This window comes from Equus asinus, chromosome 11 (assembly GCF_041296235.1).
Source record: "Equus asinus isolate D_3611 breed Donkey chromosome 11, EquAss-T2T_v2, whole genome shotgun sequence".
NCBI classification, from domain to species: Eukaryota; Metazoa; Chordata; class Mammalia; order Perissodactyla; family Equidae; genus Equus; species Equus asinus.
The window spans coordinates 26,898,176-26,921,232 of NC_091800.1; the positions used below are offsets into that span (position 1 = coordinate 26,898,176).

At 38.5% G+C, this 23,057-nt stretch overlaps 1 protein-coding gene across 1 annotated transcript; it reads left to right on the top strand.

The window, feature by feature from the left end:
* Positions 1-220: 220 nt before the first annotated feature.
* Positions 221-19,774, top strand: MED4 (mediator complex subunit 4). The gene is made up of 7 exons (XM_014838916.3): positions 221-406; positions 6,137-6,203; positions 11,136-11,306; positions 13,791-13,848; positions 15,369-15,455; positions 16,946-17,077; positions 18,930-19,774. Exons 1-7 carry the CDS (start codon positions 282-284, stop codon positions 19,100-19,102), a joined length of 813 nt encoding a protein of 270 aa, XP_014694402.1. The 5' UTR covers positions 221-281; the 3' UTR covers positions 19,103-19,774.
* The last annotated feature ends 3,283 nt before the right edge of the window (positions 19,775-23,057 follow it).

The following is a 23,057-nucleotide window of genomic DNA, read 5'->3' on the forward strand; positions in this document are numbered from 1 at the left end:
TTTAAATTCCGTGGAGCAGAAGCCTCCCATTCCTGCTTGAAGACCCGAAGGCGCGGGAGAACCTGACCCAGGTTTGGCTCTGGCTTCAGGCTTGGACCCGAGAAGCCCTCGCTGGGCCAGCAGATGGCGCCCGCTCCCGCAGTGCACCTCCAGGCGCACGGGGGGCGCTCTGGCCCGGCCTCTCCTCCCCTGCCTCGGTGGCCCCTCCTTCCGCCTCCCAAACCCGCCTCTCCTCGCCAGCGCGCAGCTGCGCTGGCGCCGGCTGCCAGCCGGTAGGAAGCATGGCGGCGTCTTCGAGTGGCGAGAAGGAGAAGGAGCGGCCGGGAGGCGGCTCGGCAGCGGTGGGCGGGAACAGCACGCGAGAGCGGCTGCTGTCCGCGCTGGAAGATCTGGAGGTCTTGTCGAGGTAATGCTGTCGGCCCAGGGGCCTGGCTGGGGCTGGGCCGGGAGGACTGACCTGGGACCGCCGGCCCTGCGTTGGCGCTGGTCCGGTGGGGACGGCCGCGCTCGGGAGACGGTGGCGTTCGGTCCCAAAGACAGTGCCCGAGGGTCTGCGACCTTCCGGGACTCCGAGATGGCGTTTTTCCCCATTCGAGGACATTTCAGTAATGACAGTGATGCCGGAACTCCAAGACTGTCAGAACCGGAGCGGATCTTAGAGGTTGCCTGGTGTGAGTCTTTTCGTCCACGACACTCGCCAGACATTTAAGGAACACCCCCTGGAGGCCGAGCGCTGGGAGACGGTCGGTAGTGAGGGGGACTGGATGCCGACTTGGAGGAGCCGGTGCAGCGGGGAGAGACAGAGGTGTCAACAGTGGCTGTGGCGCGGAGCCTGTTTTTATCAGAGGCGTGCCCTGCGGGCTCCGGGAGCCCGGGGACCAGGCGCCTGTCCCGGTTGTACTTGGGGCGGGCTTCCTGGAGGAAGGACTGCACGGGAGGAATGAATTCATCAGACTCCCTAGGCGGCAGGTGGTTGGAACAGCATGTGCAAGGGCCTGGAAACATGAGCAACCACTACTGGGTGGTGGAATTGCAAGTTTGGGATGGCTGGAGTGAGGCGTGTGTGGCAGGGGTACATGCCATTCTCCTTATTCTGTCATCTTTCATGGCAGTCTGTCAAGTTGGAGCCTTCCCTTAACTCCTTCACATTCAGTTGCATGTTAAAATTGCTTTGCTTCTTTTAAAATGTTGCTCATATTTGACCTCTCGTTCCCATCTGCATTCTCATAACTTTTATTAATGCAGCCTCAACAGTTTTACTAGCACTAATGCTTCTGCACTTTATACTTTCATATTGTCCAAGAGCAGAGCTATCTTTTTTCTTTTTGCTTTTGCTGAGGAAGATTAGCCCTGAGCTAACATTTGTGCCAGTCTTCCTCCACTTTATTTGTGGGTCACTGCCACAGCATGGTTGACAGTGGTGTATGTTCGCCAGGGATCCTAACCTGTGAACCCTGGCCACCCCTCCGAACGTAACCACTACTCCATGGGGCAACCCCAGAGCCATCTTTTCAAAAGGCATCTTGTGTCACTTTTCTGCTTTAAAATATTTGGTAGGTTCCCATTACTCAATGAAATTAAGTCCAAACTCTTTAGCTTAGTGTGCGATAAGGCCTTTCTGCATCTCCTCTTAATCCATCCTATTATCCTCATTTGCTGCCACACCCCTCCTCCCTCCCAGACCCTTCCCGCCAGCCTGTGTGAATGCTCCTCATTCTAAAGCCAGCTGTACTTCCTCATCTTCAGTGCCATTTCCACGCCACCTTCAACTTGATGAATCATTCATTCATCCTTCAGTATCCAGCTCAAATGTTACCTGTTCTGTAGCCACATTCTTTGACAGCTTTAGAATAAATGTTACATATTGTATTCCCTGACCTTCTAATAATTTATTACCATTTATTTATCTTTGCTGTGAATTTAGTCCTTGCTATAGCAAGCATTACTTACCAGATTACTAGGTTAGCACAATAGTAAATGACATAATAAAAACCTAAAAACGCACGGACAGCAGAAGTTAAGTAGTTTTATGTGTGTAAACCACTGTTTAGATGGTATTAGTCTCAAATACTGCCTGACAATAAATAGGGCCCATGGAATTTTCAGCCAGCCAGCAGCCAACACTCAAAGGCACAAGGCGCCTGTCTTTGTGTGTTGCCGCTGTGTACATGTTTACGCAGGTTAATGCAAGTGGTGCTTTGCTTCCTTCTTTGTCTTTGTTGGCTTTGTAGTTTGTGGTGGAGAACTTGTCTGTATCTTTAATTAATCCTATCCAGTGAATACCAGCATGATTTTTTAGTAAAAAGACCCCAGCAAGACAGTGTTCGTGGTATGAATTTTGCAGCTAAATTATTCGTGTCTCTGCTCTGTGTGACATGACTCTTTGGGACGGCTAATTGAAGTTTCATTTAGTTCACGGTGAGTTCTTATTCTTTGTTAGCTGTTAACAAAGCTGTAACATTTTTGGTTTGTCTGTTTTTGCTGAGTAACCCTAGTATATCTTTCATATCACCAAGTTCAGGAGTTGTGTTTCTGAGCCTACTCATCCAGGGTAATGGTCTTTGAGAATTTCTTTTGACGTTAGACAGTGCAGCCATCCATCTTGAGATCTTGCCTCTGGATCTTTTGGCTCCTGGGTTGTGTGTCTGAGCTGTGTTTTCCTGATGCTGTTGGTACCTGTAGGAGTACATACACTTGCTATCCATGTACTGTTCACTTGAGATAGCATAATTAAGTAATCTCAGCAGTTATGTTAAATTTGAAACTAAATTGAAATTCTCTTGTATCTACATTTGACCAATTTATGCCTCTCCATATTTGATTCTTTCCTTGATTACCAAGTATAGCATTTTCTGTCTGATGAAATGTATTTACCTACTAAAGTAGTGGTGAATCATTTAAATTTTCCTCGAGAACCTCAATGGTTCTGAAACTCTCTCCTTCAGCCTTCCAGTTGTACGCGATCAGTTGAGGTACTGAGTTCTCTTTTACTTCCTCTAAAACAAGCACGGTTTTTCTGTTGCCCTTTCTCCGAGAGTTCCAAAAAGACTGATTTCTCATTAATTTGTAGTCCCCCTCACTAAATCTGTTGACAAATTGGTGATAGGCTGCTTCCTTCTTGAGGTACTCTGCAGCGTGTGGTAACAGCCCTTGTCTTAGAAGTTCATTTTTCTTTTTCTCTGGTTTTCTCATGACTTATCTGCCACATTTTATTTATTTTATTTGTTCATCTCTAAAGACTATACGACAGTAGGTAAGTGAAATTTATCTCTTTTACCATCCTGGGGATAGTTGGTGGTAGTGGAAGAGGTGTCACTTTGTGGTTTGTCACTTAAGACTCATTGGAACTTTTCCACAAAATGAGGCTGCTCCAGTGAGTGGCTTTCACAAAAGTCCCCTTTTGTGCCCAAACATGGCTACATATACTGGTTCTGGGATCTGTGAAGTTTGGTGTTATCCTCTAAATGGAATTTTTCTCTTGTTTGCATTTTGTATGAACAATGAAAAGAAAAACTCCTCACTAATGTAATCTCTTGACTTCAGAAAATAGTGGGTTTGCAACTTGGGATGTATTTTTTACTGTTACCTGAGTGTATGGCCTTTCAGTATATTTATTACTTTGTAAAATGTGATAGAATGAGGTAGTCTTTGGAGGAATTTTAAAAATAGAAACATACAGATAGATTGTACTCTACAGAACTCATTGTTCTACAGAAGCGATGTTGATAGGGGTCTGGAGGCTTCCACACCAGCCTGTTAATTCTGTTTGCCTATCATTTACCTGAAGTGTAGTACCACTAATAACATAGGATTAACCCCTATGTAAGTTATATTTCTATGGGGGAATGTAGATGGACTCTAATTTGCTGTGCCAGGAATACAGCTGCTGCTTCTGTGGCATGACAGGGCTCTCTCACCCACACCCGTAACCAGAGAGTGGGCGCTGGGGTTCTGTCAGGGTTTTCACTCTGTCCTAGACTGTTACAGGACAGCACTGAGTCTCACAGACTGCTCCCTCCCTGTTCTCTGGTGCCTAAGGCAAGCCTTTGTAAGGTTTCCTGTGGATTTATAGTCCCAGATTTGCAAGAAAGGCAGAAAAATGCTCATTTCACATCTCCCACCATACTCCCAGTCCCTCACTACCATCCCTTCCCCGCAGAAACCAGCTTTTATTTAGACCAGAGATTCTCAACTGTCTATAGCTCATCTCTGGGGTACTGAAAAAGGTTGATATAACATGCTATTTTCATAAAATGTCTAATCCATCAGCAAGTCCTGTCAGCGCTACTGCCAAAGTAGATCCTAAATCTTTCCATGTTTCTCCCATTTCCATGGCTCAATCCTAGTGGCTAGGAGCTAGTCAGAGCAGCGTCATCTTTTGCCTGGAACGCTGTGGAAACCACCTGACTTGATCCTCCTTCTAGCCCTCTAACAGTCTGTCCTCCAGATCGCTCAGCAGTTATTTAAGAACATAAACCAGGTCATGTCACTTCCCAGTGTAAAGTGGTCCAGAGGCTTCTCATTGCACTTCGAATGAAATACTAATCCTTTATCATGACCTGCAAGGCCCTATGCCATCTGGCCTCCCTTCCCTCCCCTTGTCCTCACTTGGTGTCCTGCTCCCCAGTGCCTGCTGCTTTCTGGCCACACTTCCTCAAACCCATCCTTGGGCCCCTGAACTAGCTCTATTTTTTTACTGAGTGTTCTTCCCAGATCCCTTGGCTAGCTTCTCTCATTTAATTCATGTCCTATCTCAAAGATATTCCCTTAGAGAGGCCTTCCCTGACTGCCTCACTGACACTCTAATATAACACTCTGCTTTATTTTCTTTCTAACCCTTATCACTCTGGTTTTATTTATGTATTTTCTTGGTTATTCTCGTCTCCTCTATTAGAATTTAAGTGCCATTGTTCATTTTTACAGCCCCAGAATCTAGAAAGTGCCTCACTTATAATAGGCACTCAGAAAATACTTGATGAATGAGGGAATGAAGACTTTCCATTCCCATATCCACTTTTTTCATTAATTAGCTAATTCATACATAATGGTATGGGGAAGTAGTAGTGAGGAAGGTTGGGTCCACTTGGCGCCATCCAGAAAAATAGTATGAAGCTAGCAGGGAGGAAGGTGGAAAAATGAAGGTAGAAATAGCCTGGCAGCCAGGGAGAAGGTGCAAACACTGGGGCTAACTAGTAGTGTCAGGTAGCTAATTGTGGGGCCGTCCACAATTTTCTTATAGGAAAATTGGCATATCTAGTAAATGAGCATTCTAGAAAGATAGAATTTTATTATGCCTAAGAATCCCTCTTAATTGACACCTGTTTGGTTAATTTAAAAATTCAATTAAAGTAGAAAATCATTCTTCCATTCCTTAATTGTTTTATTCTACCTTAAGACATACAAACTTAGATTTTCACTAATCTTTTCCTATAAGATGGGGGTCAGGGAACTTTTTCTGTAAAGGGCCAGAGGGTAATTATTTTTAGTTTTTGCAGTCCCTAAGTTCTCTGCTGCATCTACTCAGCTCTGCTGTTGTGGGGGGAAAGACAGTATGTAAATGAAGGGACGAAGTTATCTTCCAAGAAAACCTTATTTACAAAAACCGCAGATGTGCTTTATTTGGCCTGCAGACCCCAAATGTAGGAGTTTTTCTTGCGTAAACTACCTATAATGCGTTGTCTACAGTTTGGTTTCTTTAAAGTAAAATGAAAACTTAGATGCTGCTCAAGCAGTGGGGGCAGACTCTTGCTGGGTTTTTATGACTTTCCCTGGGTTTTTCACAGTTGTCTGTTGAGTCTTTCCAATTATTCAGCTTAGGTTTTACAGAAACACCTCTTTCTATTCATGATGTTTCATTGGTATTTATGTAATGGATATTAATTTCTATAATTATAGTAGTAAGTAAAACTTCCCTAGTGGGGGTCTGATAACAAGCACAGCTGAGGCCTAGAGAGAGTGCAGTGCAGCCAGTGAGAGCTGAAGTCCAGGGTCATGGTGGGCTGGGGACCGGAGCTGTGAGTCCTCGGCGTGCTGTGGGTGCCTGAATCCAGCCGGCCAGTCAGTGAGAGATCAGTTAAGAAAGCCTCAATTGTATTTATTTTGCAAAGGCTTTTAATTTTTTGTTTTTCTTTTCTAGAGAACTTATAGAAATGCTGGCAATTTCAAGGAACCAAAAGTTGTTACAGGCTGGAGAGGAAAACCAGGTAACTGGTTTCTTTTTTAATTAAAAACGAAAAACCCCCATCATTTCTGTAATTTTCCTCTTATGTATTTACTTTGTGTGAGAACAGGAAGATCGAATCCTATTAAATTATTAATTGCAACTTTTAAATTGATATTTTCTTTCCATCATTTACATAAGATAATAATACAGTATTTTTATTTTAGCAGTATTTTATTATTTTCTCTTATAGTTCTAGTTACACATTTATTTATTTTTGTCTTTTGAATTAACCAACAAAGTCTTGTTAAATGGAGATTAGAACATTATTTGGAATCAAAAAAGTCAGTGCTGTCATAAACTAGCCCTTTATTGTGGGCTTGGTTCCCCTAATTCAACTTAAAAATGAGTGGACATGAAATAAGCCGGATAGTGAAAGACAATCTCTCTATGACTCCACTCATATGAGGAAGTTAAACATGTAGACAAAGAGAACAGATTAGTGGCTACCAGGGGAAAGAGGGGGTAAGGGGTGAGAACAAAGGGTGAAGGGGTGCACCTACAACATGACTGACAAACAGTAATGTACAACTGAAATCTCACAAGGTTGTAAACTATCATAATCTCAATAAAAGGTTAAAAAAAAAAGAAATGAGTGGACATAAAAGAGCGTACAGTGTTAATAGAGGTTGTTTTGTGGGTTTGAGTTTACAAGTTGTTTTTCTTTTCTTTATGCCTTTCTGTGCTTTCTGATTTTCTACAGGGGACAGATTTTTCTTTTTCTGAAAAAGTTTTTAAAGAGGTTAAGAGGGTAAATTTTATATTATGTGGGTTTTTTTTTTTTACCACAATTAAAAACATTTTTTTAGAAGAGAAAGCAGATGGGAAGGATTAACCTTTTTAAAGATGTGAGACAGAAGAGGAGACAGTCTTAATAGACCTCTTCTCCCTCCACCCCGTCTGTAGCTAAGTTTATCTACTATGTGTTTTGAGGGCAGAGAAATTTGATGAACTCACAATAGAGAAGTGACAAAGAACTTGTTTTCTTCAGGGATTAATCTGCTCAGGAGAGAGGGAATCAGATAAGGCTACAAGTTGAAAAAAATGCTAATTTTGGAGATATTAGGGTTGTTTTTTGTTTATTTTGTTTTTAGAAAAAGAAAGAGCCTACAGAGAAATGTGTTAATAGAAGAATCCCAGCCTCAGATATTTTATTAATAAATACCTGTAGGGGGCCAGCCCCGTGGCTAAGTGGTTGGGTTCATGCACTCCACTTTGGTGGCCCAGGGTTTCCCCGGTTCAGATCCTGGGTGTGGACATGGCACCGCTCATCAGGCCACGCTGAGGCGGCGTCCCACATAGCACAACAGAGGCACTCACAACGAGAATATACAACTATGTACTGGGGAGCTTTGGGGAGAAGAAGGGAAAAAAAAAAGATTGGCAACAGATGTTAGCTCAGGGCCAATCTAAATAAATAAATATCTACCTAATTAAATAGGAACGTTTAACAAATGAGCAAAACGTGAAATGCAAGGTTTGACTTTATTGCCTAGACACTTACTAACTGCTTGCTATGAGCCAGGCACACAGATTATTCAGTAGGCCATAACTAAGACCTGCGTAATCAGCACTAACCTTTCTTATACTTTTTCAGCACTAGCAATTCTGTCTTTAAAATAACAGTATTTTATCACGTAAGGTTGTTGTGAGGATTTATGATATAATGCAGTTAAGTACACACAGGAAGAGCTCGATAAAGGCTAGTTATCATCGTCGCCACCCCACTAGATTTACACCTTGTACTTAGTGTGTGAATTTCTGTATAATTTTCATGGAAACTTAAATATTAGTGGGATATGCCCATTTGAAAGTTTTCTAGCCACCATTTTGTTTGAATATTCATATTTTCGTGTATGTAGAACTTTGGAGTTAGAAGGGACCTTAATGGTCTTCCATGTAACCTCCTGTGAGATTGAGCTCCAGGATGGATAAGTGAGCTAGAGGTTACTGGATGAGTGGAACTAGAACCGAGACTGCAGTTGAATACTTTTTCTCTACTCAACAATAAAACCTAAAAAGAATCGTTACTACTCTCTGGTACTATACAGAATAGGTCAAACTGTGTAAACTTCTTAAAAGCTGTCATGGAGGGGCCAGCCCCGTGGCCGAGTGGTTAAGTTCGCGCGCTCCACTTCGGCGGCCCAGGGTTTCACCAGTTCAGATCCTGGACACGGACATGGCACCACTCATCAGGCCATTTGAGGCAGCGTCCCACATAGCACAACCAGGGGGACCTACAACTAGAATATACAGCTATGTACTGGGGGGCTATGGGGAGAAGAAGAAGAAAGGGAAAAAAAAGATTGGGAACAGATGTTAGCTCACATGCCAATCTTTAAAAAAAAAAGTTGTCATGGCACTAATGTGTACTCTACTCACTTTGGTTAATAACTTTTTAAATATAGTTTTTATAAAAATGGAAAAGTAACCTTCTCCTCCTGTGACTTGAGAAGAATGGGAATTACAGGTCCTTTAAATAGAATATACTTTTACAGAAAAAGCTTTCTGTTATTTAAAACAAATACTCTTAGTACCTGGACGGAGGATGCAGCTGTCTTTTGTCTATTGAATCAGGAGAAGTTGTGTAAAAATCAGAGGAACTCAAGATCAAAGGAACTTGAAGAGGCATGTCTATACTTTTTAACAAATTTTTATTAATCGTTTTAAAATTGATTTTGAATTTTGATACCATTTTCTTTCTGAAGTAGTATTCCCTACTTAGCACATTCCAGTAAGGGTATTAGGTAAGATTGCATCTTAATTGTGCAGTGAGGTGGTGACAACAACCAGCCTTTATTGAGCTCTTCCTGTCTGTACGTACTGTGTATTATATCATAAATCCTCACAACAGCCTTATGTGATAAGGTGCTGTTATTATATCCCTAGTAAGTGAAGGACTAGAGATTTGAACCCAGACTTTCTATTTTATGCTTTTTAACCTTCACAGTTTTTGCCACATTTGCATACCACCAATTTATTTACTATTTTTTGAAGTTGCTCCTTTTTAAACCATCTTCATCCTAAAGCAATATTGTGCATGAAATCACAGGTTTAATGTGAGTTATATTTTTTCTAAAACATATTAGCACAAATGTATAAAAGTTTTTTTAAGCATTTGTATAAATATTTATCATAAAAGATAGTATTTCTTAGATCAGTTCAGTTCTGAGACACGTAATGAAGCATTTACTGTAATTGTATTTATCAAGTTTCCTTACATTATAGTTTTATTTTATTCATTTATTTGCTATCATAGTTGGTTACATACAATTTTGTGGCTTTTGAAAAAACTGCATTTTGTTATAATAAAATGTCGTTGCATGCTGTGTAGTGCTTTAGGGTTTTTTTTGTTTTAATTTTTTTCTGGTTTAATTGAGATATAATTGACACATAACATTGTATTAGTTTAAGATGTACAACATAATGATTTGATATACGTGTATATTGTGAAATGATTACCACAGTAAGTTTAGTTAGCATCCATCAGCTCACAGTTACAAATTTTTTTTTCTTGTGTTAAGAACTTTTAAGATAATGGCAAGGAAAGTAGCACCTTTTGATGTACCTGTTGACAATTTGTGTGTCATTGGAAAATGTCTATTCAGTTCCTCTGCACATATTTTAAGGACTTTTTTTAAGTTGCTAAGATTTATTCTCTTAGCAACTTTCAAATATGCAATACAGCATGGTTAACTATAGTCACCATGCTGTACATTACATCCTCAGAACTTATTTGTCTTAGAACTAGGGGTTTGTAGCTTTCGGTCACTTTCACCCATTTTGCCCTCTCACCCTCCACCTCTGGCAGCCACCAACTTGATCTCTTTTTCTATGAGTTTGGCTTTTTTAGATTTCACATATAAGTGAGATCATGCAGTATTTGTCTTTCTCTGACTGACTTATTTCACTTAGAATAATGCCCTCAGGGTTCATCCATATTGTCACAAATGGCAAGATTTCCTTCTCTTTTATGGCTGAATAATATTCCATTGCATGTATGTATGTATACTTATATATGTACATGTATGTAATATGTATGTCAAACATATTTTCTTTACCCATTCAGCCATTGATGGACACTTAGGTTGCTTCCATGTCTTGGCTATTGGCAGTAACGCTGCAATGAACATGGGGGTCTAGATGTCTCTTTGAGATAGTGATTTTATTTCCTTCAGATAAATACCCAGAAGTGGAATTGCTGGATCATATGGTAGTTCTATTTTTAATTTTTAAAGTAACCTCCATACTGTCTTCCAGAGGTGGTTGCACCAATTTATATTCCCACCAACAGTGCACAAGGGTTACCTTTTCTCCACATCCTCACTGACATTGTTCTCTCTTGTCTTTTTGATAGCCATTCTAACAGGTGTGAGGTGGTATCCAATTGTGGTTTTGATTTGCATTTCCCTGATGATTAGTGGTGTTGAGCATTTTCTCATGTACCTTTGACCATTTATATGTCTTTGGAAAAATGTCTTTCCTCTGCTCATTTTTAAATTGGATTGTTTTGTAAAAGTTTTTTTAAGTTCTTGGTGCCAGCTAAAGTCATCTCAATTACCAAGTTGTGGGGGAACCTCTATTACATTATATTTTTAAAGATAAACTTTAAAATTTTATCTTCCCTGGGAAATGAATGAACCTGCACATTTTGGCATATTGCTAGTTCTGAAAGACTTGTTTTGTTTTGTATGAAAGAACAGCCTATAAGTAGAAAAAGTAGAAAATCTTGATAGTATTCTGTTTTCCAAAATAATCATAGGCTATTTTTATTCTTAACAGTGATTGGAAATAATACTTTAAATGTGTTAAAATTTTGTAGCTTAGCCAATTGACATGTGGATTCTTTGTTTCATTGGAATGTAGTTTTTCAATATGCTGTTATTATCTGCTTTATTCGACTATTATCTGACAGGTCCTGGAGTTGTTAATTCACAGAGATGGAGAATTTCAAGAACTAATGAAATTGGCACTTAATCAGGGAAAAATCCATCATGAAATGCAAGTTTTAGAAAAAGAAGTAGAGAAAAGAGACAGTGATATTCAGCAACTACAAAAACAGCTAAAGGAAGCGGAACAAATACTGGTAAGTTAACAGGCTGGTTCTTAAGGTAAAAAGAATATTGTTTAATCTGTTTCTGAAAATTAAATCTATTATCAGTATAGATCTTCCTCCACTTATGATGGGGTTACCTACCAACAAACCTAGCAGAAGTTGGAAAAAAATGACGGGATTACATCCTGGTAAACCCATCATAAGTTGAAAATATTAAGTTGAAAATGTGTTTAATGCACCTAACCTGCCAAACCTCATAGCTTAGCCTCGCCTACCTTAAACATGCTCAGAACACTTACACTAGCCTACACTTGGGCAAAGTCATAACACAAAGCCTATTTTATCATAAAGTATGGAGTATCTCATGTAATTTATTGAATACTGTACTGAAAAGGAAAAACAGAATGGTTGAATGGGTGCAGAACAGTTGTAAGCGTATCGACTGTGTACCCTCATGAGCTTGTGGCTGGCCGGGAGCCGCAGCCCCCTCCACTGCTCAGCATCACGAGAGAGGGTTGTACCACCACCTATTGCTAGCCTCGGGAAAGAGCAAAATTCAGATTTCGAAGTTCAGTTTTTACTGAGTGTATATTGCTTTCCCACCATCGTTAAGTCGAAAAATCATAAGTCAAAGCATTGTAAACTGGGGACAGTCTATTTTGAAGTGGCAGAAAACTTTCCAAATCTAAAAGGGACAACTTGTCATTTTGGTTAAATGAAAAGCCATTGTCCTTCCCTTTTTTAGTTATGGTTTTCAAACAGTCTGCTTTACTTTTGAACCATATTTTTATTAATTTAAAGATTTCACAGGATTGAATTAATAGAAATAGGAAGTTTTACCTTTTTCCTGTCCTGATATAAGTTTTCAGTTATTAATAGTCTAAATCTTTACTTCAATTTAAAAAATATTTTTGAATCAATACAAATATGTACGAATTTTATAAATTGATTAAAGTTTACATTATTTTGTTCAGCCTTCCATCCTAAACTAAGTGAGATTGTGATATATGGCAAGGACTCTAGTTATTCCTTTCTTGTTCTTAGCTGCTGTTTCAAAGAGGCAATTTATTGGCTATTATTTGCCCAGTTATTTCACTGAACAGTAACTAATGTAATTGTTATATGGTGGCATTGCAGAAACAACTGAGTTTGATTGTCATATGGACCAGACATTGCTGGCATCCTTATCCCTAATGAATCTCTTCAGAAATGTGTCCACATGGGCTCCATTAACTAGAAGCCTGAGTGGTTCAGGGTAACTTAACCACTCCGACTGAAGAAATGACCCCAAGTAAAAGCTTTTCAAAAATATGTAATAAAATATATTTTCTATTAATAAAATAATACTTGCTTATCAAAAGATATTCAGAAAATACAGAAAAGTAGAAAGAAGAGGGAAAAATTGTCTTTAGTCCCACTGCTCAAAGATTGTCGCTATTTATGCTTTGGTGTATTTCCTTTCAGTCTTAGATGTATTCATTTTTTACTTTGTTGTAATTAGCAGGACACTAACTAACTTTGTTACTATTTATTAAAACTTAAGCGTTTTTCATATAATTATATCATCTTTGTTTAGTTTTCCAGCTTTCTATTATAAATAATGTTTTGATGAATATCCTTGCACAAAAGCTTTTTTTCTTCTGCATTTTGGATTTTATTCTTTAGATTTCCAAAAATGTAATCATTGAGTTAAAAACAGTGACCACAGGACTATAAAAAGACTGAAATTTATGTTTTACATAATAGCAACTAACATTTATTGAGCACTTGTGCACCGGCCCCTGTGTTCTGCACTTTACATGTATTATCCCAATCTTCTTAACAATCATATGAGGTCAATACCATTATTCCATTTCACAGATGAAGAAGCCAAGATTTTAAATGAAGGACTACCTTGCCCAAGGAGGGTAAAAAGTAGATAGATGGAATTTAAACCTAGATTTCTCTGGCTCCATACTCTTAACCACTGTTTTATAGTTGAGGCTGCGTATACTGGGTTAACTTCATTTTCCCCTTCAGTGTTCCTTTGCAGGGGGATGGGGGCAGTTATAGCAGTCATTACAACAGTCACTGGGCATGGAGTAATGGTCATGTATAAATGAAGAAGACTGTCAACCCAGAATCTATCTTGTAAAGTAGAAAAAGATTTTATCCTTCACTAGATGCAGGAATAGGATGCTTTGGGAGTGGTCCGTGGTCTGGATCTCTTCCGCATGTTTATTATAGAAGACATAAAGAAAAAGTCTTAGTAAAGAATTGAATTTATACTTTGTTTCTAACTAATTTGTGAATGGAGGCTGATTCATGAATATAATATTTCTTTCTTTGATTAACTATGACTGATGTAAGTGACACCCAAGGGGTGTTTCAGAACATGATAAATAAATTGTGGGGATTTGCAAATTTTGCATATTGTTCCTATGGGATAAATGGTTTTGTGAATTAAGCCCAAATCTGTGCTTGTTATAGTTAAGAATAAACCCTATTTCTTTTTTTTAATGTTGTTTAAATTAGGCAACAGCTGTTTACCAAGCAAAAGAAAAACTCAAATCGATAGAAAAAGCAAGAAAAGGTTAGTACTGTGGGAATACTGAGTGACTGTCTGAAAAATCCAAGTTTTGGTTTCAAGAAACTGGTGAGAGTGTTATTGGTAACCATTTGCTGCTGTTGGGAAGGTTGTAACACATTTTCATTGTGAAGTGCCTGCTGTGTTCTAGCACTGTGCTGGGTATTGTTAGGGAGGTATCACATCCTTCTTCAGGTCATGAGAAGTAATAATATGAAGCAAGTTACAGCGCTTGTACTCGAATGTGCCATTAAGACAGTGAGTTTATAAAATTGCTGGGAGAAGGGAAGAGAACTATAGGCTGGAAGCAAGTGGGATTTGAGTTGGATCTTGAAAAATAGGACTGAGTCAAAGAGAAGGTCCATTGAACAGCTAGAACGGGACTAGAATGTGAGGTCAGAACTAGCTGTGGCTTTGGGACATATGCCCCTTTAGTGGTGCAGAAGCCTGGCACACCTTCTTGGCCCATCCTGCTTCTCTCTTTAAAAGGCTTCCATTTTGGACCTTTTAGTTTGCATATTAAAACTCAGAATTATAACAAAAACTTTGTTTACTTGCTTTTAACGATTTGTAGATATGGTTTACATTCAGTCATCTCTGACTTGTCTAATTTTCCTCTTCTTTTCCTGTTTCAGATAACTACTGTTAATGTTTGTTTGGTGGGTGTCCTTCCAGATTTTTTTTAGCTCTGTAGTACACATATAACAAGAACAATACAAATACATATATGTATATGTCTTCTAAAATAAAAATCAGGGGCCGGCCTGGTGGCACAGCGGTTAAGTTCGCACATTCCACTTCTCGGTGGCCCGGGTTTCGCCAGTTCAGATCCCAGGTGCAGACATGGCACTGCTTGGCACGCCATGCTGTGGTAGGCATCTCATGTATAAAGTAGAGGAAGATGGGCACAGATGTTAGCTCAGGGCCAGTCTTCCTCAGCAAAAAAAGAGGAGGACTGGCAGTAGTTAGCTCAGGGCTTATCTTCCTCAAAAATAAATAAATAAATAAATAAATAAAAACCAGGTCATGTTATACATATTGTTTAGCAGCTTACTTTTTTTCACCTAATGAATATATTGTGGACATCTTTCTCCTTAGGGCTACTTATAGCCTTGGGGTCACATTGAGTGAACAGTTGAATGGTATCATGTGAACCACTGCTCGGATTTAATAGCTTGATGTCATTGGGAGATGAAACAATCTGTTCTGTTCTATTTGTGTTCACTGTTGCTTTCAGGAAGAGTATTTAATGGTAGTTAATAACTGAGATTATTGAACATTATCACATTAGTGTCCCAAATTTGATACCTTAACTGTGACAGCTGATTTTTCTGAATGTCTTGTTCTTTGGTTTGGAAATATATATGATTTAAGTTTGACCATATACATATTATTGGGTATATTAGGGAAGGCAGGTAACTCAGATTATCTTAATTTCAGATAATTTTAAGTTAAGTATGATGTATGCCTTTATAAACTTAAATGTTTATTAGACTAAAATGTTACACTCTCCTCTTGACTCTCAGGTGCTATCTCCTCTGAAGAAATTATTAAGTATGCACATAGGATTAGCGCAAGTAATGCTGTGTGTGCCCCACTGACGTGGGTTCCAGGTAAAAATACTTCTCTTTTTACATATATGTGGTTTTGAAAATTCTTAGGTGACTGTACACAAAAATAGGAAAAACGATTTAAATAGAGAATGTATTTATCCTTAGAAACATCTGTTACATATTTCATATCTTTAATGTCCTATAAATAATAATATAGGCCATGGGTTTTATCACTTTGATTTTCTACAAAGCTGCTGCCACTAAAGACTGTGTTTCTTTCCTTTTTAAAAAATAATAATTTTAAAAGTACAAGATAATATGTGATGATTCTAAAGCTGTAGATTTATATGCCTGTAAAACCCAGGCTGGCCAGAAGTCAACTTTTTAGCCCTATTAGGATTTCCCCAAGGGTTCCAGCCTGGGAAACAGACAATCCCAACCGTTAGGCGATAAAGATGAAGCACTGACCACCCAGCGGCAAACACACAGGACTGGAAAGATCTGGAGTAATTAAACAACAGAAAGAGTAACAAGCTGCAGCATATGTTGATAGTGTGTAAAGCATTTGTAAGACAGAGACCTGAGCAAGAGCAGCAATCTGGGAGCAGTGGGAGACAGTTATCTCAACTTCAGTGACTCCTGATGGTGGTCTTTGATCATACTGAAAACACTAAGGGTAACTACAGTTTTGGGAGTAAGTAACCTGGAGTTAGTAAGAAATATTACCAAAAAGTTGGTCCAGACCTGGCCAAGTTTTCATCAACCCAAAACTAAATAGTATGCTTTCATGATTGGAAATGAACATTATTGGCTCCTGAAAACTCCACTGGAGAGTTACAGGAATTGGTCTTTAAATGACAAGATCAAAGAGGTTGGTTAGAAAAAGCTTTTAATTTAGACAATCTTTCCAATAAGCATTCTAGTCTTGTCTGTTTTATAAAAAAGTATGTATGATCTCTTCTCCCTCAGAGTATGTATTCTCCCTCAGAGTATATATCATTGTTATTTTCTTACTAGAAAATACAGGTAAGTTAGAAGAATCAAGATTGTTAGAATTTTCTTAATTTGTCATTTGGAAAGTTTGCTAAAATGGCAGACTTCTCTCATTTGTTTTCTTACAGAGAATAGTGTATTATTGTGAAGATTCAGAGAAGAAATAAAGATGCCTGTATTTTTTTTCCTCCCTCAATCCCCCCAGTACATAGTTGTATATTTTTTAGTTGTGGGTCCTTCCAGTTGTGGCATGTGGGACGCCACCTCAACATGGCCAAATGAGTGGTGCCATGTCCACGCCCAGGATCCGAACCCTGGGCCGCCGAAGCGGAGCACGTGAACTTAACCACTCTGCCACGGGGCTGGCCCCAAATGCCTCTATTTTAAAATTTAATATATTATGCTCTGAATAACAGTTGATAAGATGACCTTCATATTCCAAAAGTGAAAATGTAGCTTGAGTTTTTCAAAGTGAAACAAGGAAAATCAATACTTCAGAGAAGGTATTAATGTTCATTTTGTATATGATTGAATTAAAAGCAGTCTTTATATTTTAGGGGACCCAAGGAGACCATACCCAACTGATTTAGAGATGAGAAGTGGATTATTGGGTCAAATGAACAATCCTTCCACTAATGGTGTGAATGGTCATTTACCAGGGGACGCTCTTGCAGCAGGCAGATTGCCAGGTAATGTTCATTAGAAGGATGCTTTCCAGTAGACCAAGCTGTTTTGGACATGATGATGGAATTTTGAGGGTCCAGACCCACCTAATTTAAATAAGCCAGGTTCTCTGCTCCCTACTTACTCTAGTTTAAAGACTGTTCTAGATGGAGGTTATGAAATTAGAATAAACTGACTTCTCTCTCTCATTTGTTAACATGCCATTTTCGGGCATTATTAGGCCTCTCTTATTATTAAGCTCTCAACATAACTTTTTTAAAATTGTGAAACATAGTGTGTATAGGCAGAATAAGAAAAACATCACTTTTAAAAAATACGAAGTACACACTCCTGGAAAACCCCCAGATTAACAAAATAAATAAGAAAGCTGTTTATGGGCTTTTTAATAACTAAATAAAACAGCCTTGTGAAGCCCAGTTAATTTTGAGCTCCAGCCCCCTCAAGATTTACATGTAGGTTTTTGCCATTCTTACATTTATTTATGTTCCCCATCTTTTATCTTTTGTAGGTGACTTGTTTTGATTTGGTAGAACATTTAAAAAGTAAAAAAAAGGCATAAAAAAGGAAAAACATTACCCTTTTTTGAGCAATCACAATATTTTACCTATTTCATTTTTTCCCCTATTTGTTTTACATTGTTAAAAACATGCTCTAGATAATATTTTTTCCTTAACATTTTATTGTAAGGATGTTCCTGTGTTATTAAAAATACTTTGTAAGCATCATTTTTGTAACTGTCTAAAGTACAAACTGGGAACTCGCTGTGTATTGGTTTCCCTGGATATCTCCTCATTTTTCTCATTGTGATTGTGCCCTGTCATATGCCAGTCATGGTCCAGTCAGGAGGCAGAAACCACACCAGCAATATGAACAAGGAAAACTGAAGGAATTATTAACTAGTAACAAGATACTAACTACTAAAGAGAACTGGTTTTTTTTAAATACAGTAATAACAGATATGGGGAGCAGCTACTGCATCTGTGACCAAGGCAGAGTACCCAGGGAAGGGACCGCCTGAGAAGAGGCTCCCCCCACCCCCATCCCAAGGCCGATGTTCATAGCATGGTGCCCTTGGTGGAGAGGGAGTAGCTGTGGCCCATTGTGTGGGAGAGATGTTAGATGAGGTGTGACAGGCCAGAGCTGGCAAGCAGGAAATTATCCACTAGGGTCCCGGGGAGATTTGCTGGGAAGGCACCTTTGGGGTAATGGTGCAACTTACTGGGAAACCACCCTCTGGGATGCCCCTGAAACTTGCCAGGGGATGAGCACCGCTTGAAATCCTGCACACCAGCCAGGCACCACAGCAGTCAGAAGGAAAACACTGCCTCCAGGAAGAGAAGCCTGTTCCCCCTGTGGAGTCCCTCCAGTGCCCTCTACTGACAAAGCTTAACAGTATGGCTGCTGGCAAAGATAAGGTTTTCAGGGTCCAAGGAAGGGTGGATTTGAAGCTTAAGAGGCTTCAATCTTGTAATACTGAGTATACCATATATTAGCTGTTTATAATATACAGAGTAATATGACCTAGTTATATTATATGTACACATAATATATATAGAGAGAGGAAACATCTGATTTGTAACTATGTTTTGCAAAAGAAATATTGCATCAACTGACTATATGAATAGTTACTTACAGGAAAGTGTGTTTTTTAAAAAATGAAACACAGGTTCTAGTTACTAAAACATCATGCTTGTCCTTAATAAATTTGATCTTCTTCAATTTGGCCAAATGTGTATTTTGATTTCTAGCCTTAAAACAATATTTACTTCAGATTATTTGCATGAAGGGAAGAGTACTTAAGAAGTAAATGAATTACTAGTAGAACAGTTCTTATATGTGCTTCTTTCCTTTCTCTAGATGTCCTTGCTCCACAGTATCCATGGCAGTCAAATGAGATGTCGATGAACATGTTACCACCCAATCACAGTAATGACTTTCTGTTGGAACCTCCAGGGCACAATAAAGAAAATGAAGATGACGTAGAGGTTATGTCAACAGACTCCTCGAGCAGTAGCAGTGACTCTGATTAAAAAAACATAAGATAAAAAGCATACAGAATTGAGTACTGTAGAATTCTGTTTCTTAAACGATGGCAAACCTCTGAAAATAGCCAGGTAATATTGGCTATAGTGGAATTGTGCAGCCCATTAAAATCACAGTGGACTTTCTTTTTAAAGCCAAAAATCATAGTTTCAGTTCTAAACCACTAGGTGAATATGTAAAGAAAAATCAAAATTTACTGTTGGAAAAAAAGATTATTCAGTTTGGTGCCATCTCACCCTGTTCTTGTCCAGTTGTGTTGGATTTGTACGTAGTTCTGGAAGTAAGATTGGAGGGAAATGACCATGTACATATCACTAATAGGCCTCCTGGAATTATTTAGAAAAGCATTAAAAAAAGGCAGCGGCTCACTGAATGTACGTCATAGCTCAAAATAACAAAAACCCTCATTTGAAAGTGAAGGCTGTTAACTTCTGTCATAGAAACAGGAGAAATTGTCTCAATTTGTACTATTTGTAATTATTGTAATTTTTGTAAAGAAAGTCACTTTTGTTTGTACTCTCTGTGCCTTTATTTTTTTGTTTAAATATACCTTCAGTGTTGGCAGGAAATTTCTGTAATCCAGTTGCATTTTACATGTACTTAAGTAGAATTCTGGAGTGTGAATGAACGTGGTGTAATGCACACATCTGAATTAGTAATCACAACTGGCAGGTTTCTCAAAGACCCAAACTACCATTCTTCTTAGGAGAAATAAAATGAAGTAGTTTTTTAAAAAAATTGAAAAAACTTACCATAGTAGTGTCTGATCTTAAGGAAAACTGTATGAAAGCTTTTAGAATGGAAAACACTGTCTCTTACCTTCACCATCCCTCTTCCTGCAGTTCTCAGAAGGAATCACTTTTAACCACTTTGAGCTTCTGGTGGTTAACCTCCACATTTACATAATATGCTTATACAGCTACATTTTGATTTATCAGTTTTAGACAATGTTGTACCTTTTACATTTTTTTTTTCTGATTGCAAAAGTAATACAACATCTATTGTGGAATGTTAGCAAATATAGTAAAGCACAAAGGAGAAAATAAAATTAGTAGCATTCTACCCAGAGATCATATTAATTAACATTTTGGTGTAGATTCATCTTTTTAAAAAATCCACATATATATGTTAAAAAAAAGGAGAAAATGTGTATTTCCTGGGATGCTGCTGTATTTTTTTGGATGTGATTTAATGTGTCTGATCCCGGTCAGGAGTCATCATCTGAACATCTTTTTTTTTTTTTGAATTGCTGTAACAGTGGTTTATAACATTTAAATTCCAGGTGTACATTGTTATGTATTTTGATTTCTGTGTAGATTACATCCTGTTGACCACTCAAAGAGTAATTACAATCCGTCACCACACATGTGTGCCTAATCACCCCTTTCACCTTCCTCCCTTACCCTCTGATAATATCCAATCTCTATGTGTTTGTCATTTTTATCTTGTATTTAGGAGTGAGATCATACGGTATTTGACTTTCTTCCTCTGACTTATTTCACTTAGCATAATACCCTCAAGGTCCATCCAGGTTGTCTCAAATGTCCGGATTTCATCATTTCTTATGGCTGAGTAGTATTCCATTGTGTACATGTACCACATCTTTATCCACTCGTCCCTTGATGGGCACCTAGGTTGCTTCCAAGTCTTGGCTATTGTGAATAATGCTGTGATGACCATAGGGGTGCATATATCTTTATGCATCTGTGTTTTCAGGTTCTTTGGATAAACACCCAGCAGTGGAATAGCTGGATCATGTGGTAGATCTAGTTTTAATTTTTTGAGGAACCTCCATACTGTTTTCCACAGTGGCTGCACCAGTTTGCACTCCCACCAGCCGTGTACGAGGGTTCCCTTCTCTCCGCATCCTCTCCAACACTTGTTTCCTGTCCTGTTAATTATAGCCATTCTAATGGGCGTGAGGTGATATCTCATTGTAGTTTTTATCTGCATTTCCCTGATAGTGATGTTGAACAACTCTTCATGTGCCTGTTGCCCATCTGTATATCTTCTTTGGAAAAAAGTCTGTTCAGATTTCTTGCCCATTTTTTAATTGGGTTGTTGGTTTTTTTGTTGTTGAGATGTGTGAGTTCTTTATATATTTTGGATATGAACCCCTTATCAGATACATGGTTTGCAAATATATTCTCCCAGTTGTTAGGTTGTCTTTTTGTCTTGTTGATGGTTTCCTTTGCTGTGCAGAAGCTTTTTAGTTTGGTGTAGTCTCATTTGTTTATTTTTTCTATTGTCTCCCTTGCTCACTCAGACATGGTACTTGAAAATATGCTAAGACTGATGTCAAAGAGCATACTGCCTATGTTGTCTTCTAGAAGCTTAACGGTTCCAGGTCTTATATTCAAGTCTTTAATCTATTTTGAGTTAATTTTTGTGTATGGTGTAAGATAGTGGTCCAGTTTCATTCTGTTGCATATGGCTGTCCAGTTTTCTCAATAGCATTTCTTGAAGAGACTCTCCTTTCTCTATTGTATGTTCTTGGCTCCCTTCTTGAAAATTAGCTGTCCATATATGTGTGGGTTTATTTCTTGGCTCTTGATTGTGTTCCATTGATCTGTGTGTCTGTTTTTGTGCCAGTACCACGCTGCTTTGGTTACTATAGCTTTGTAGTATATTTTGAAATCAGGGAGTGTGATACCTCCAGCTTTATTCTTTTCTCTCAGGATTACTTTGGCTATTCAGGGTCTTTTGTTGTTCCATATAAATTTTAGGATTCTTTGTTCTATTTCTGTGAAAAATGTTGCAACTTTGATAGGGACTGCACTGAATCTGTAGATTGCTTTAGGACGTATGGACATTTTAACTATGTTAATTCTTGCAATCCAAGAGCACAGAATATCTTTCCATTTCTTTGTGTCTTCAATCTCAACAATATTTTATAGTTTTCAGTGTACAGATCTTTCACCTCTTTGGTTAAGTTTATTCCTACATGATTTATTCTTTTTGTTGCATGCTGTATTTTTAAATTGTTAGTAATCTCCAAATCCTTTCAGTGAACTGACTTCAATTTTTCCAACTTTTTGATTATTTAAATGAAACATGATCCCTGTAGAAAAACATTTGTTTTCCAACTTTTGCAATTTCCCAGGAACAAAATTGTTTTTTAGATTGGTATCTTGAATAATACACGGCATGCAAGGTCTATCCTAGTTTGGAATTCTAAAAGTATAAATATTTTATTTCAGTTCAATTTCTTTACTTTTGTATTAATCAATGTGAATTAACTTTAATGGTATGCTGATATACATAAAGTCATTCCACAGTAGGTATTACACAGTCAATATAAGAAAATATTGGCTGACTAATAAAAAAAAATAGATACTACAGCCAAGGAAAAGGAAGGGGCTGGAAAGGAGATAGCTGAAGCAAATAAGGCAAAATCTTGGTATTTGTTGAATCTGGGTGTAGGTATATGGAAGTTCATTGTACTATTTTCTACTTCTGGTGTGTTTGAAAATTTTCGAGTTAAAAAAAATTATTTTCTTTTCAACATTAAAGTGTCCCCTTATACCCTGTTTTAAAATGCCAAGGAATGGAAAGTTTGGACTAAAGATGGTTTTGACGTTGCCAAAGCTCCAATCCAAAGATGGCGGCATGGAAAGAATGTGTGGGAACCCATGATAGCAAACATCGGTTCTTCAAGCTGTGAGATTTAGCTGTAAGATTTGTTAGTTTGCTGGGGCCACCATAACAAAATAATACGCTTGTGGCTCAAACAACAGAAATTTATTTTCACATATTTATGGAGGCTAGATGTCCAAGATCAAGGTGTCAGGAGGTTTGGCAGGTCGTCTTGGCTTGCCTTCTCGCTGTGTCCTCACATGGCCTTTTCTCTTTGCTCACAGCCCTGATGTCTCTGTGTCCAAATTTCCTCTTCTCAAAAGGACACCAGTCAGTTTGGATAGGGCTCACCTTAACGGCCTCACT

Coding starts and splice junctions, on each gene's coding strand:
- MED4 (XM_014838916.3), top strand. CDS start 282: ATGGCGGCGTCTTCGAGTGGCGAGAAGGAGAAGGAGCGGCCGGGAGGC. Junction 407..6,136: donor GATCTGGAGGTCTTGTCGAG/GTAATGCTGTCG, acceptor TTTCTTTTCTAG/AGAACTTATAGAAATGCTGG. Junction 17,078..18,929: donor TGCAGCAGGCAGATTGCCAG/GTAATGTTCATT, acceptor TCCTTTCTCTAG/ATGTCCTTGCTCCACAGTAT.